The sequence below is a fragment of the Carettochelys insculpta genome, chromosome 2 (assembly GCF_033958435.1).
Source record: "Carettochelys insculpta isolate YL-2023 chromosome 2, ASM3395843v1, whole genome shotgun sequence".
NCBI classification, from domain to species: Eukaryota; Metazoa; Chordata; order Testudines; family Carettochelyidae; genus Carettochelys; species Carettochelys insculpta.
Window position 1 is genome coordinate 146362494 of NC_134138.1, and position 17461 is coordinate 146379954.

At 42.6% G+C, this 17461-nt stretch overlaps 1 protein-coding gene across 2 annotated transcripts in view; it reads right to left on the minus strand.

The window, feature by feature from the left end:
- The window catches only part of FBXL7 (F-box and leucine rich repeat protein 7), a 276063-nt gene that overhangs the window by 206192 nt on the left and 52410 nt on the right, over positions 1–17461 (minus strand). The window contains exon 2 of one of the 2 annotated variants that reach the window (XM_074987827.1): positions 14132–14221. In XM_074987827.1, the coding sequence (XP_074843928.1) occupies positions 14132–14221 (90 nt within the window). Of the gene's footprint in view, positions 1–14131; positions 14222–17461 lie in introns of those variants that run through there. The other variant, XM_074987828.1, reaches the window with a different exon arrangement.

Genomic DNA, 17461 nt, shown 5'->3' on the forward strand with positions numbered 1-17461 from the left:
TTAGGATTCCACTTCAAAATCAGATAATGTGCTGAATGCAGATAGACCCACTTCGACTATACGGAAAATCAACCTGATCAGGGTGAATCTTCCAGAGTTCAATTTTGCGCACCTGGTAGAGCTACATGAAATCAAAGTATCTGGGGTCAGCAGTCAATCTCATATTCCTCAATATTGCAAGAAGTAGGGGAGGTCGATGAGAGATGTTTCTCACATCGACTTCCCTCTGTGAAGGCAGCCAAGTAAGTAGCTCGCAGATAAGCAATTCTAGCTACAGCAGTTGTGTAGCTGGAATGACTTACCTGCCTACTGAGGACCTGCCCTTAGACACAACATGTGTGTCATGGCCCAGTACAAGAAACCCTATTCCCTGCTAAATGCTGTTGCTGCAAGAAAAGGTGAGAAATAGGATAAGGGATTCAGCAGTAAAAGAGGCAGGGATCACACATACATTCATATAACAGCCAGAACACACATGTTATTTGCATGTTCAGCATTCATATTGGAATCATAAGCTTCTAACTTTACACAAAAAGTGATGTAAAAAGTAAGCTGAGTTTATAAAAAAATACCACAGCCAGTATCAGGTTAAGAAGTGGTCAAAGTGCCCCTCACCTTTTGTCTTACAGCAAATCCACTTGGCTAGGCATTTACATTCTTTCAGTTTTGAGTCTTGTACACTGACCCATTCTTCCATCACCTCAGGGATGGATTACTGCAGTTATTTCCAACCTATGGTCCCCAGCCCCATTGGGGGGGGAGGGTGTTCCACAAACTGTACCTAAGATTTCCAAAGGAGTCCTTATTTACATTTGAAATTTTGTTGGAGGTCCAGAAACAAAAAGGTTGAAACCATAGGATTAGTGTAAAAAACACACTTGTAAGAAGATACACTGCTCAATTTTTTGAACATTTCAGATAGGCAGCTTCATCTTCTGCACTATGTTATACCCATCCTCAGTGATGCATCTGAAGACTATTAGGTTTTTGAAGTTAAATTTAACACTATCAGAGACCACCTCTCTTTCTCTCTGTGAGAAGACAAAGGAGAAAAGCTGAGGCTTTTGAGCTTCCCTATGTTCACGTGGAACACTTTTCTAGAAAAGATGTTTTCAACGGTGGGTCTTTTGACTGTACTCCACCTTGGTTTAAGAGAGCCTAGGTCATTTTGCATTCAATGCATCATCTCCTCCAAATGCCCCATTTCCTGAAAATGGTATGGATCAAAGCATATAAGCAAGTTCAACAGGGTAAAGCAGTATTAATACTAGGATGTAATTTTACCTTAGATATAGTAAGCGCATATTCTAATTGCATTTTGTATGCTTTATAAGCATGACAACTGCATCATGTGTGTCATTTCACCCTACACATGTTTAAGTGATTCAAATAAAAACTCTTCTATGCTCACTCAGTGTCATCTTCCACATTCATACATTAAGCAGCGATGAAGACCGTTTTAGATTTTTTTTTCTGACCTGGAAGGTTTTATATGCAGGCAGTCCAATAGCTTATTTCATAGGATATTTAACAAAACTGACAGAATGTTTGTCCTGTTAACAAACATTGGGAAATGGATTTATTAAGGTGAATAAAGATGTGAACCTACTGATTTTACAGATTTCATTTACATTTTTTTTTTTTTTTTTTTTTTTTTTAAATTTCCTCTCTCTCTCTCTGGTTCATAACAATTCACTGGAACCTTCTAAAACAAACACCACAAAGTTTTAGGTACACAGAGGGAAAGGGAAATGGTCTGTGTTAGAAATATAACTGGGGAAAAAATAAGCAGACAGCTGTTATGCATTTATGAGTTTACTAATAAAAGTCCAGGAAAAACCTTCATCATTTGAACTGTATGGCACTTTTAAAAAGACACCTGTAGGATCTTATCACATCATAAACACTGACTTAAAATGTAGAACAAAAAAGTTGGAGGGACTGGCTTGGGATTCTGAGGAAAGCTATAAGCTTTGCTGAAATTAGGTTCTACAGCTATTTGCAGGGGCTCCTGTTACCATTTAATTAAATGAGGGCTTGAACGGGATAGATAACTTTAGTGCCTCAAGTACTTCTATAATCAAAAGACAAGCCCCTCAATGTATGTAACTATGCCTTCGCATAGCCAAACAAACAAACACTCATTTCTGAAGCTGGCTATCTACATTAGGAACCTTACCACCAAGGTTATGTCTACACTGCAATTAGATAGTCATGGCTGGCCCGTGCCAGCTAACTTAGGCTCACGGGGCTCAGGCTAGTTTGACTGCAATGTAGAATTCAGCTTTGAATGAGGATGGCAGTCTGGGACACTAAGGCGGGGGGGCGTCAAAGCCAGGGTTCCAGCCCAATTACACTGCAGTTAAACAGCCCCTGAGCCTGTTAGCCTGAATCGGCTGGCACGAGCCAGTCAAAAGTATCTAACTGCAGTGTAGGTATACCCAACAGTCTCACTAACTCCACAGTCCAACACATTTGCTATGCACAACATGTGGTGAACATGACACCACTGCATGGTGATTCTGGGCTCTGGAGTGGCTCTTGGAGCCTTTAAGCGCAGGTCCTCAAAGCCACACATGAATGTCTTCCACCCGCTCCGCATGTGAGCCCCACTGCTTGGTCGGACAAGTGCATGGCAGCAGCAGCTCCTATGGCTTGGACTTGTCTGCGGGCCAGCCCCTGCCTGCAGCTAAGGCCCCCTTCCGCAGTGGCTCTGTTGAGTCACCATGTGGGGCGGAAGCTGGCTCTGGAGGAGCCTGTCTCGGGGAGGAGGGAGGGTATCCACTTTGAGCAGGTGAGGCTGGGGGAGGGAGGGAGGGAACATTTGGGCAAGGTGGCAAATATGGAAGGACGGGCTCCACAAGTGCCATCTGGGGCACCTGGCACTGGCCACTGTTGGCAGGCAAGATAGACCTTTGGTCTGACCCAGTAATGGCTGTTCTTATGTTCTTAGTATCGGAGACCACTGCACTAACCATTAGCAAGCACGTAAATACTTGCAATGAAGCAGGCGTCTCCCAAAATTTCACGTACGTTAGGACTTGATGATCCACAACTGTAGTTCTTAGTCGACAAACAGGAGCAGGCCCTCCCTACAGTCTTCCTTTCTCCTGCAGACTCCTTGGAGCTAGGAACCTACATGGGAGAAGAGGACAAGAGCAAACTCCAGAGCAAGATTAATGACATTCAATGTCAACTTTGGCACAGATGTCCTCTGGTCTGTGCACCTCCCTATGACAGCAGGGAAAGGGATATCAGGCAGTAGAGCCTTTGGTAGGGAGTGACCATCTGTCCCATTTTAGCTGGGACTGTCCCGTTTTTTAGATCCCTGGAAAGTATCCCGACTTTTTTCAAAAACAGGCTAATCGTCCCATACGTTGCAAAGCAGGGACCTGAATTTTAAAGAGGCAGCTCCTTAAGCAGCAGGGACTGCCTGTGTGAAGAGCCCTCTGCAGGAGGTATATAGACTCTTTAAACACATTGTTTAAATATGCTGTTACCAGCAGCCCCAAGAGGATGGGGAGGATGTGGAGGAGGGGCAGAGCCAGGCTGCATGGTTGCTGTGCACTGTGCTCACACTGCCTGAAAAAGACAGAGGAATCTCAGATAGTTCTTCCCCCACCCACCCCATGCCCAACACACACATTGCTGGCAGGTAATAGGATTAGGATAGGGAGGGCAGGGCCCTATGGCAGGGAATGTGGGGGGGGGCATCCACTTGGAGGGAAGGGGGAACAGCTACTAGGGGTTTGCACTTAGCTTGGTAGCCCACAGGCAGCACAAACAGGCAAGTCTCCGAAGTAACAGGAGCAGGGCCCAGACTAGGGGTTAGATGGGGGATCCTGGGTTTGGAGGAGTCCCATGCAGGATGGGGGACAGGGCTCAGGAGGGAGCAGAGGCAGGAAGAAGGGGACAAGAAAGGTGAATCACGGGAGGAGGCTGGTAGAGCTGGATTAACTCTTCTGCAGGCCAGGGACTGTTAGATTGTGGGGCTCCCTAGGATCTGGGGTGAGCACAAAAACTACGGGTTCAGATTGTGGGAGGGGGGTTGCTCCAGGCTAGGCCAGAAGGGTGGGGTGTGAGATGGGGTGAGGGCGCACCAGCTAGGTGTGCATGCTCTGGGTTAGAGTGCATGCTCGGAGGTGCAGCAGGAGGGAGCTCCAGGCTGGGGCTCAGGGGTTTGGAGTGTGGGAGGGGGCTCGGAGTGTGGGAGGGGGCTCAGCTGGGCCCACTGACGGATGGGGGAAAAGGGGTAAGTGCTCAAGACCCCAGGCAATTTCAAATGGCCTGGAAGCCTCTGACATTTTTAAATTGCTCAGGTGGAACCCCACTTTCGGGAAGCTAACCTCCCTCCCACTGCTCCATTCTTTCTGCCTGTGCCGACCCCCAAAAGGCCAAAGCCACAGCTCCCCATCCTTTGAGAAGAGGTGGAAAAAGGTGAGGTGGTGGGAGAAATAGGCTGGGGGTAGGGAGTATGGCTGCTCCACTCTGCATAGGTGTTAATAGTTTAGAAGGGAAAGAATTCTTTTTACATTGTAATTCTTTAGGAGTTTTGTAACTGCCTTTTTTTTTTTTTTTTAAATATACGTCCTGTTACTTTGCTATTCGGTGCATGATACATAAAAACCTGGAAGAATTTTACCAAAGATCCTGTTTATTTGACTTTTCAATTAAAGCTGGACTTCCAGATAAGCGATTTCCATCAAGTTTTAGCACGCTTACAGATAGTTGGGTTTGTGATGACCGGGAGAACCGTATGGTGACTTGCCTGCCTGGTGTGAAGGTTGTGGATCTCTCGAGGCATCTAGACAGACTTATGGGCAGTGCTGGGGAGGAGCCGGTGGTCGTGGTACATGTCGGTACCAATGACATAGGGAAGGATAGAAGAGATGTTCTGGAGGCCAAATTTAGGTTACTAGGAAAGAGACTGAAATCCAGAACATCTATGGTGGCATTCTCTGAAATGCTTCCAGTTCCACGCGCAGGGCCAGATAGACAGGCAGAACTTCAGAGTCTCAATGCGTGGATGAGACGATGGTGTAGGGAAGAGGTGTTTAGATTTATTAGGAACTGGGGACACTTTTGGGGTAGGGGGAGCCTATACAGGAATGATGGGCTCCACCTAAATCAAGGTGGATCCAGAGTGCTGGCATTAAACATTAAAAAGGTCATAGAGCAGTTTTTAAACTAAGAAGTGGGGGAAAGCCGATTGGTGCGGGGGAGCACCTGGATCGGACGGACACTTCTCTTACACGAGGCTCTATAGATAGGGATTCCCTAGAAGTTAGTCAGATAGGAAACGTGGGAAATAATATATGGGCAAGATCAGATGTGAAACAATCGTATATAAAAAAATCCAAGGCGTCTGTGACAGGCGGACATATAAATAGTGGTAGTTTTTTAAAGTGTCTTTACACAAATGCTAGGACTCTGTCTAATAAGATGGGTGAACTGGAGTACCTCATATCAAAGGAGGAAGTTGACATAATAGGCATCACAGAAACATGGTGGAATGAGAACAATCAGTGGGACACTATCATACCGGGACATAAATTATATCGGAAAGACAGAACAGGTCATGCGGGTGGCGGAGTGGTACTATATGTGAAGGATAATATAGAATCAAATGAAACAAAAATCCTAAAGGAATCAAAATGTTCCGTAGAATCATTATGGATAACAATTCATTCCTCTAATATGAATATGGCATTAGGAATATATTACTGACCACCTAACCAGGACAGTGATAGTGATGCTGAAATGTTAAGGGAGATTAAAGAGGCTATCACAATTTAAAAAAACACAGTAATAATAGCAGATTTCAATTATCCCCATATTGATTGGGTACATGTCACCTCAGGACGGGATTCAGAGATTAAATTTCTTGATGCCTTAAATGACTGCTTCTTGGAGCAGCTAGTACAGGAACCCACAAGGGGAGAGTCAATTCTCGATCTAGTCCTGACTGGAACGCAGGATCTGGTCCAAGAGGTAACTGTTACTGGACCGCTTGGAAATAGTGACCACAATATAATAACTTTTAATATTCCTGTGTTGGGAAGAACACCGCAATGGTCAAACACTCTGGCATTTAATTTCAAAAAGGGGAATTACACTAAAATGAGGAAGTTAGTTAAACAGAAACTAAAAGGTAGAGTAACTAAACTAAAATCCCTGGAAGCTGCATGGAAACTGTTTAAAGACACCATACTAGAGGCCCAACTTAAATGTATACCCCAAATAAAAACACACAGTAAGAGACCTAACAAAGAACCACCATGGCTTAACAGCCATGTTAAAAAGGCAGTGAGAGAGAAAAGGGCAGCTTTTAAAAAGTGGAAGTCAAATCCTAGTGAGGAAAATAGGAAGGAACATAAACACTCCCAAATTAAGTGTCATAACATAGTAAGAAAAGCCAAAAAAGATTTTGAGGAACAGCTAGCCAAAAATTCAAAAAATGATAGTAAAATGTTTTTTAAATACATTAGAAGCAGGAAGCCCGCTAAAGAAGCAGTGGGGCCCTTGGACGATAAAGATATAAAAAGGAGCGATCAAGGAAGACAGTGCCATTGCGAAGCGATTAAATGATTTCTTTGCTTCAGTCCTCACGGCTGAGGATGTTACAGAGGTTCCTAAACCTGAGCCAGCCTTTTTAGGTGACAAATCTGAGGAACTCTCCCAGATTGAAGTGACGTTAGAGGAGGTTTTGGAGTTAATTGATAAGCTGAATAGTAACAAGTCTCCAGGACCAGACAATATTCACCCAAGGGTTCTGAAAGAACTCAAATGTGAAACTGCGGAGTTATTAACAGTGGTTTGTAACCTAACCTTTAAATCTGCTTCGGTACCCAATGACTGGAAGACAGCCAATATAACGCCAATATTTAAAAAAGGCTCCAGAGGAGACCCTGGCAATTATACACCGATAAGTCTAACATCAGTACCAGGCAAATTAGTAGAAACAATAGTAAAGAATAAAATTGCAAGGCATGTAGAAGAGCATGAATTGTTGGGCAAAAGTCAGCATGGTTTCTGCAGAGGGAAGTCGTGTCTACTAATCTATTGGAATTCTTTGAAGGGGTTAATAAACATGCGGACAAGGGGCACCCAGTGGACATAATATACCTAGATTTCCAGAAAGCCTTTGACACGGTCCCACACCAAAGGCTTTTATGTAAATTAGGTGGTCATGGGATAGGAGGAAAGATCCTTTCATGGATCGGGAATTGGCTAAAAGACAGAAAACGAAGGGCGGGAATAAATGGTAAATTTTCACAATGGAGGGGGGTAACTAGTGGTGTTCCCCAGGGGTCAGTCCTGGGACCGATCCTGTTCAAGTTGTTCATCAATGATCTAGAAAATGAGGTAAGCAGTGAGGTGGCACAGTTTGTAGATGACACCAAGTTGTTCAGGACAGTCAAAACCAAAAGGGATTGTGAAGAACTACAAAAAGATCTCAGCAAACAGTGATTAGGCAGCAAAATGGCAAATGAAATTTAAATGTGGGTAAGTGTAAGGTAATGCACATTGGAAAAAATAACCGAAATTACATGCACAACATGATGGGGTCAAATTTAGCTACGACAGATCAGGAAAGGGATCTTGGAGTTATAGTGGATAGTTCTCTGAAGACATCCACGCAGTGTGCAGCAGCAGTTAGTAAAGCAAATAGGATTGTAGGAATTATTAAAAAAGGGATAGATAATAAGACAAAAGATATCATACTTCCCCTATATAAAACTATGGTACGCCCACATCTTGAGTACTGTGTGCAGATGTGGTCTCCTCACCTCAAAAAAGATATATTGGCATTAGAAAAGGTACAGAAGAGGGCAACTAAGATGATTAGGGGTTTGGAATGGGTCCCATATGGGGAGAGGCTAGAGAGACTGGGCCTTTTCAGTCTGGAAAAGAGGCGATTGAGGGGTGATATGATAGAGGTATATAAAAATCATGAATGGTGTGGAGAAAGTGAACATAGAAAAATTATTTACCTTTTCCCATAATACAAGAACTAGGGGACACCAAATGAAATTGATGGGTAGTAGGTTCAAAACTAATAAAAGGAAATTTTTCTTCACACAGTGCACAGTCAACCTGTGGAACTCCTTGCCGGAGGAGGCTGTAAAGGCCAGGACTCTATTAGGGTTTAAAAAAGAGCTTGATAAATTTTTTCAGGTTAGGTCCATAAATGGCTATTAGCTAGGGGTAAAGTATGGTGCCCTAGCCTTCAGTACAAGGGCAGGAGATGGATGGCAGGAGATAAAATCACTTGATCATTGTCTTCTGTTCTCCTTCTCTGGGGCACCCGGCATTGGCTACTGTCAGCAGACGGGATACTGGGCTGGATGGACCTTTGGTCTGACCCAGTATGACCGTTCTTATGTTCTTATATGTTCTTGTTTGTTTGTGGAGGATACCTGAACCCATTAGGCTGCAGCCCGTATCTTAATCTGGCCTTGCCCTGGGGAATGAGGGAGCTAGCTAGGCCAGCACTGCGGGGGCGGGGGGAGGGGGGGGAAGGGAAGCGTCTCAGAGAGGTAGCCCTGTTAGTCTGTTTCCTCACAAAACAAAAAAGCAGTCCTGTAGCACCTTAAAGACTTACAATATTATTACTAGGTTATGAGCTTTTGTGTGACAGACCCACTTCTTGGAAGGGGTGACCCACAGGCAGCAACTAGGAAACAGGCACCAAGTGGTCTGGGCTTCTCTGGAGTGGAGAGGGGCAGCTGGGCCCAGTGGTTAGGTGGGAGGTCAAAGCACCGTTTGGGAGAGAGAAACCCATGATAGGGGATTTCCGCGGGAGGCAGTGTCAGGGCAAGGGGTGGGGGTTTCCAAGCCTTTCAGCGCTGTACCTCTCCTAGGCACCTACGCTTCACAAGCTCTGAAAATCCTGCTTACAGAGTGGGGTATTAGAATGTGGGTCTGTTGTGTACAGGTTGGAAGGTTGGCAATGGGCTTGGCACAGGGTATGGATATTAAAAGGAATGCTGTGCTGTACTGAATGCACTGAGGTATTGAAAAGGAATCAGGTATGGAATAGTATGTTGTTTCACTTTGAGAGGTAAGGGTTTATCTGTTGTAAATCCACTGACTCAAACAAAATTAAATGGGAGGAGGGAAACCTGGCCTGATACATTTCATTCTCTTCAGCTGCAAATATCCAATGGCTTACACTGTTCCAGAACCCAGTTCCAGGACTCCTCCCCACTTCCTGCCTCCTATCCTGACACCTGTCCCCCTGCACACATACCCATCCCTGATGTCCAGCAGCGTACTCACATACCCCGAGCCTCCTGCACTACCCCCACCCCACTCCCCGCACACAAAAAAACCTGCCCACACTCCGAAGGACAGCAAGGCTAGGAGAAGGCAGGAACTTTTATAGAGCAGTAACCACTCAGTTATAGGCATATATTTTTAATTTTTACTTATTTTTGTCATCATGCAGTATATCTTAAATGGGTGCTCAGTCAACTTAATGCTATTTTGAATGTTTGTACTGCAGAGTTCTCATGGGATTGCCATTGAGCTTGCTTAACTCCAAGAAATTTAGCAGGTGTCCCGTATGTCATGTAGGGAAATACGGTCACCCTACTTTGGCAGCGACACTGTTGGCTGAATCTCAATCAGCTGCCTAACTTCTCCATCACAATGATGAAATCTGATGTGGGGCCTGGGATAACACCCTTAAGATCATACTAAAAGCACATCACCTTTACAAACCCCTCAAAGATTACCTCCTTAAAATTTGTATTTCATATCCCAGACACAGATACACTTCATAGAAGTTCAAAATGAACCCAGAACTTGTACAAGGCCAAAGAAGAGGCAGGTACAAGTATAGGTCGAATCATAACTACTTGAGCCACAGCAGTGCTTCACACTCCCTCAAGCGCTGCCTGCAAAATACACATGCCTCACTGACTCACAAAAGCTCTCATAGCTCCGACAGGTGGGATACAGCTTTGCCACCATTCCCCACCCCACAGCTGTGGCTTAAAAGTCACAATTTACTCAGAGTGATTTTTTTCCCCCCCTTCTTCTTCTTCCCAGATCATGAGTGCAGTGTATGACCTTCGGCATCACTGTTGGGTCTCAGGCGCTACAGTGGTACTCTACAATTGTAAACCATATGCCTTTCGACTACAGAACGGAGCAGCTCTCATAAAAGGTGAAAAAAGAAAACCCTTTGATTTTGAAGTTGCTCTCCATTTGCTGTCCACATAGCATGATGGAATTAGTGCTGCAACACTAAATATCCATATAGAGAACAGTTTTCAAGGCTAACGTGGTACATTAGTTTAGACAGTATTTCCATTTTGTAGAATTGTCCATTTAATCTGATGACAAATTGATGCATGATCGGAGGCTATTCCTCTTGTTTTCTTTTCCTCTTGTAGTGGTATGGTCCAATTCACCATAGCACCGAACTGTGTAGTCATCATTTCCACCACGGCTGCAAGGTGAAAGTAAAGCACTCACCTTGCTCTGATGTGACATAATACGCGGGTGGCAGGAGAATAGTGAATTGAGTTCAGATTTTTTTTCTAGCTGCTACATGAATATTCATTGGGATAACTTCAGCAGCAGCTTTGTACCAACAACCTCAAAAGGAAAGGAGGGAGAAAGACAGCACACAGTCCAACTGGAAAGAATTAGGGTCAGTCTGCAAAGCTGGAATTCAGCTTTGGAGGCAGGGTTAGAATAGACAGCCTCCCACTTCACATACTTAAGTTCCTGACTTCCCAGCTGTGCAGGGAGCACAGAATTTAGCTGCCACTAGAGACACAACAGTAATTTTAAATAGCAGTCATCCACTTATCTGGTGCAAAGCACTGCATACCAATCAAGGTCAAGTGAAACAATTCTGTTGGCATACTTTCATGACCCTCCCCTCTCAACACACACAGACCATCATACGAAAATTTATGGTACTGTGAACTCTGCCTAGTTGTAAGAGCAGAGGATAGAATTAGAGGTTCCCTGCTCTGGCACATATTTACTGTCTGGGCTGGCAGATCACTTGAAGCTCAGATGCTATCGTGATGTGGGGGGGCATGTAAAACAAGGTAGGTGTAAAATTCAGCTTTTGTTGGAAGGACAACTACACTATTTTTATGGAAGACTGAAGCACAGAGTGTTCTTAATTAAAATTAAGTGTAAAACACTTTGTAAACAAAACAGATATTTGTTTGTACCATATCCAAAAAATGGAGCCCCATTTTCAGTTGGTTCCTAGGCACTACTGTACTTGAAAGTGTACTCTCACTCTGGAAACTTAAGATACCACTCAATCTACAAGGAGGACACATCTCAGAGACTTGGTTTTATTCAGCTGAATTCACCCTACAGAACAAAATGAGTTTAAGACTCCTGAGATCTGAAATTGCAGTGTCAAGATTTTCAGGTGTACAGGATGAGTCAATGCACAAAAAACTTATTTTGTAGGCTGACAAATCACAGGAACTAGATATAGAGACAAAAACAGTACCAGCATCACATACAGACATAAAAGCACAGGTGTCAGCATACATTCCATTTTTGAAAACACCTATGATCGGAGATAGGTTTGCGCACTTTGAGGTGGTCTGAATAAGAAAGATCTAGGAAAAGGCCATGAGACGCCATTGCCTGTACTCCTTCCAAGCCTTTGTGACAATTCAGGAAATTCATTTGTCCACTATTTTAGAGAGGCTGGGCCACAAATGAATACCCCTGACTAGTACAATCAGCCTGAAAACTTCAGAACAAGCACAGACATCCACCAGCTATTTATATTTAAGGACTAGACTGAAGTTGTATAAACCTGATTGACTTCAATGGGAAAATGTACATCCTAAAATATTATGTCTAACTAATATAAGTTAATTTGAAAATGTGTGACATTCCACTGGTCATCCTTAAAGGAATTTTGGTTAATGAATTTCCAGTATTTGCAACATTCCTTATATGGCCTTCATTTCCCTGGATGTAGTACAGCAATGCTCTGTAGCTGTTTCCTTATATGTCATAAATTCAGTTTTAGGATTTGTCAACACCGTTTTAACTACAGTAAACCCTCGAGACAACAGACTAATGTGTGGGGGGGTGTCCGTTAAAACCGATAGTCCATCATATCAGAGGGTTTGCTCCTCCGGCTCCCAGCCATCCGCCTTAGGCTCCAAGCCACCTGCACTCAGGGCAGTGCGGGGGATTCCTCTGGCTCTGAGCTGCCTCTGTATCCCACTCCCCTTCCCACCCATAGCTGGGATCACCGCCACAGATCTCGGCGTGGGTGGGGAGGAGGGAGGGTACACAGTGGCAACTCTCCAAGCCGCAGCCAGGGACCCCGTGACTGTGGCGGTTCCAGCAGCAGTCTCAGCCATAGTGGGACCAGTGGCATCATTAGTGAGAGGCCATTTAACTACTGCAGAGTACAGTACTGCACTGTACTTTCTTGGGGGGCATGGAGGCTAGCAGACATCCAATATTACTGATGTTCAGTAAAACAGGGTCCACTATAGCAAGCGTTTACAGTATTCCACATTAGCCATTCTAGGCTGCACCATCCTCCACAAACCCCATGTAGACAAGCCCTTCATTTTTGCATCAAGGCATTTTCTTGTCAAGTTACTGAAAGGTCAAATTTGAAACTTAATGGCTACCACCCCTGTTGCTACTAGAAAGAGACTTACAGCAGGATTTGGATACAGAATGGAATTTTCTCAGATCTCCTATCGTATATATCCAGTTATTTATTCTCCAGTAATTTGTATTTTGGGGTCCCTCACTCTTTGATAAACCCATTAATTTTACTTTACTCTCACCATCTGGGCCCAGTGTAACTCGTGTTTATAAGCAGGAGGTTCTAAACTTACCTGTCAACCATACACCTCACTTAGAGCCAAATGTACACATGGCAGGCAGCAGCACAGACAAAAAAAAAAAAAAAAAAAAAGAGCACAAAACACAGTAAGGTACTGTGCTATACGTAAACTATTTTTAAAGAAGGAGGAAGTTTAAGATTTAACAATTTTAAAAAAACAGTTTCTGTGGTTGTTTCACTTAAAATATATTAAAAGCAGCATTCTTCTGCATTAGTAAAGTTTCAATGCTGCATTAAGTCAATGTTCATTTGTAAACTCTTGAAACAATACATGTAACTCTGAACAAAACAATATAAACATCCTCCATTCCTGAGGTGTTTGAAACTCTCAGGTTCTATTGTATTGGGAGTTTACATGCAAATAGCTATTAGACAATATTTGTTTTGCTGATAAAGCATCTGAGTCAATAGCTGAACATACTGCAAAAAGATCAGAAACTTCGCTGCGTGCACTATTAGTCCTAACAGATAAGTTTGGTGGTTCAGCTACCAAGAGCATTATTGTAATGTTTAGAGCCAGTATTCCTTGGGTGTAACAAAACAAAACTAGCATCACTTTTGACTGAATGTTCACCAATTATGAGATTTATTTTATTAACTTCTCATTCCCAGCAGGAAGTTATTGGTATTTCCCTATATCATACTTCCCTGAAATACATTAATAAAGCCATGATTTCTACAACGGTTAATACAGGCATAAAACCTTCTGTCTCCCCCAAGACACTAAAAAAGGCCATACCTTGAAAGTGACACAAAGCTTCAATGATTTCAAGCAAAATACCTCAGTCTGGGCAAACCGTTGTGTGTAACTGTATATTTGAATCCCTGTCACAAACTTCCAAGCACATCCTTAGATATTTATCACATGGCGTTCACAGTACAGCAATAAAGTTAACTCAGACCTCTACTCGATCCACTGTTCTTTTTCCCCATGAAGTATTTTTCTTGGAAATACATTTGAAGTCTGAGCACATCAATCTTAATACACAATAACCACCTCCGGTAATAAACATCTTGAACAAATTCCTTTCAGCAACTCCTTCACATCAACATTTTGCAGAAGTGACTTAAACTCTTGCAAACATGAAGCTAAAAATCAAACAAATGAAGATGTTTGAAAGAGTTTTGTTTTAAACTTACAATGCTCCCAAAAGAACTGTGGGGTAAGTTTGGGGAAGTGGGGGGGGGAGTTTACCTTCTGAAAAATAGCCAACATTACACGGAGGAGAGATGACCTAAACAACAAAAACATGAGACACTTACCTTCACTGGTAGCCGCATTCTTCTGGGCTTTGGTCGGTGTGTGATCTGTACTTGAACTCACGTCGGATGAGATGCTTGAGCTGCCTTTGCCTACAAAAGAGATATGGGAGAGGAACAGTGTGAAAATTAATAAAAAGAATCATCAGTTAGCAGACCTTGAGGCAATGACAAGTTCAGTGGCTGATGTTCTGTTTGTACTGGGTAGAGGCATTATAGCATATAAAACAATGATCTTTTATTTATAGCTTCTAGCACCACCTGTTTTGCATAGGCTCCCACTGTGTATTTGTTCAGCTCCATAATTAATTTTAATTTGTCATTAACAGTTGTAAGAGAAGATCTGGACATTTAACAGAGGTCACTAATCCAAATGTAACCCAGATAAAGGAAAACTTGCTTGGGGAACATGTGAATTGAACCAAAATTTTAACAGATTGATGTCCATACCACTAAAATCACAATAACTAGGGAGGTAGAACCCATCTTGTTAAAGATGAGGCCTTCAACTAAAACTCATAAGATCTGGATTCCATGCCCACATGTCACTGACCTTCAATGCAACATAGGGCAGATTCATTTACTATACCCCTATTTCTTCAGTCGAGAAATTGCTTAAATTGCATTGCTGACTCACTGTACTTATGATGCTGTATCAGGGTGGATACAGGATTGATTTTTTTAAATCAAATTGGATTAAAAACAACAAAAATGCTACATTTCTAATTTAAAACAGTTACAATTAAATCTCATCACAAACATATGACACCTGCAGTCTCATAACATGGTTCTAGTCTGTACAGCCTAACTACAAGCTCTTGTTTCTTTAAAATTTGGGGCTTTCAATTTCTGTTTTTCAGCAGACGAATTAAGAAACGGGTGCAAAAAAGAAACTGGATGTGCTATTTTTCTTTGGTGCATATGTGGTGGTGGACCTTGGCCAAGCCCAGCAGAAGAGTTAGTTAAGACACTCTGTCAAAGACCTATAGATAATATAAAGGAAAGGATGGAGGCTGCCTAGAAAGGAACAGTAGAGTGGACTAGAAAGAAAAAGGAAGGACATTATTCAGCATGCACACAGCTTCCTATATTCCCCCCACACTCTTGCCACAGAAAAACCATCATGACTTCTGGGCATAAGGGAAACCATAACAGAATATTTTGAAGAAATTTATTTCCTGGGTAAAAAAGGAAAATGTGTGAAGTGTTAGCAGTACAAAATAAAAGATGTAGGGCCTACTTGCAACAATTAAACATCACAAGGACAACTGCTTATTGGGAGAAAATGATGTGGATGAAGATCTGAATATAGCCAAGTGGACCAATGTTGGTTAGTAACGGAAATAATTCACTTTGCAATGCATCACTCTTCAAGACTCTCTCTGTGCCCTTTACTATAAGTGTGATTTCAGAAGTCAATTCCCAAACTGTTTACTGCGCAGGATGTTGCTGGAAAAAAAGTTTAGCGCAGCTTATGACTTAACCAGTTAAGCAGGTTTAGAATCAAGTAACAAGTGAAGAAAGCTGCAGTAAGAGACACATCTCATGTTGCCAGTTGCTACTGAGTGTCATTTACTTATTTTATGTTACATAATACCTGCCCCTCATTTTGGAAAATCATGGCGGCAGATGATAATGGTGATGCTATAAGTCTACTCCCTATTTTACTTCAGCAGAATTTAGCTTCTCCAAAGGAACCATGTTGTATAATTGTTTTCTCAAAAAACAGAAGTGCCAATAAGTTCCATGGGGCTTCCTCCAAAATTAAATGTACTCGAAGTACAGCGTCTTAGCTTTTTTAGTAACTTGATTTAAATCAATGAGGGTTTTTTTTTGTTTTTGGGGGGTTATTTTGTGTGATTTAATACACTCCACGTTATGAAAATGTTCAGAAGGCCAAATAAACAACCAAATACATTGTCTGAAGATGAAACAGTACAATTCAAAAAGTAGAGGCACCCATGAGACTGGTAACGGTTGGTCCATTACAAAAGCAGTTTCTCCACTCTTGATGTTCACACCTCCACATTAGCTACTGATAATGGGCCACATCCCTCCCGGACTGAATAGATGCTGTCAACTCTGGCCCTCCCCTTGACTGAGACTCTCTTCAACCCTCTCCTGAACCCCACCTCCTCCTCTCATGCATCTGATGAAGCAGGTCTTTGCCCATGAAAGCCCCAAAATATCTGTTAGTCTATAAAGGTGCCACAGGACTACTTGTTTTTTTCCAGAAAGTAAGTCTTATCTCGCCGCATATTCACCATACACTGAAGATACACTTCAAAGATACAAGTAGTTTCATAAACCAGGGTGGAGTATTTACAGGGTAATCTCTTGCAAGTCAGAAAGCGCTGTATACACCACATAAGATACAACCCACAAGTCTGTGGTTCGATCCTTGCCTTCCAGATCATCTTCTGTGAAGGTGTCTTGGCAGATTAATATAGTTAGCCTTTGATCTATTTACTATCCACTTATGCCAGGTGCTGAGCTTTCCTGCTCCAAGATATTGTGAGGTATAGAAGTGAACAACACTAGGGGAAAATACAAATGATTTGGTTTAACTGTCCAACATTCATACAATATGTACTACATTAATATATATTAAGCACAACATGAATAAGTAGTACTTATGTTAAACATTGCCCTGTTCTGTTTGCCAGATTTTTACATGCATCACATGGGTATGAGAGAATAAAAGGCATTACTTGTGAAATGTTTAGACATCATGGCTATAGAATCGTAAGACTGGAATGGACCTCAAGAGTGTCTCTGGTCAAGTCCCTGAACCCCTGGCATGTAAAAACACCTCAACAGAAGACATCTGGGACATCTCCAGGAAACTGCCCACAAAGAGGAGATAGCTCCAGCTGAGCAGGGACTGGTGCAAGTTAATGACCCAGTCTCTCTCCCCACTCTGCAGTATCTGAGCTTTTGCTTTCAGAGTCAGATTTGCCAGGTTCCCTCTTCAACTAGGCCTTCCAGGTGAAAACAGGGCACCCAGCAACCATAAATAGCAGCCAGGTGCAGAAGCCAAAAAACCAGACTGTTCAGGTAAAACCCAGATGGCTGACAAATCCTAGTACTCTTACCTTGTTGTATGTCCAAGGATACAAAAGTTGGAGACATATAGGAAAGATCTAGGCTGGTAAAATATTTAGATTCAATCTGAGAAGAGAGAAGGATTTTAAAATGGACTGCGTGGAATAGAGCGGTTAATTAAAAATATAAACCAAAATTCAAAAGCAGCAAAAGGCTGACAGGAAAAAAAAAAAGAAGAATTGAATCTTCATTCAGTTAGCCCTATGGGGCCTGATTCAGTTGACTAGC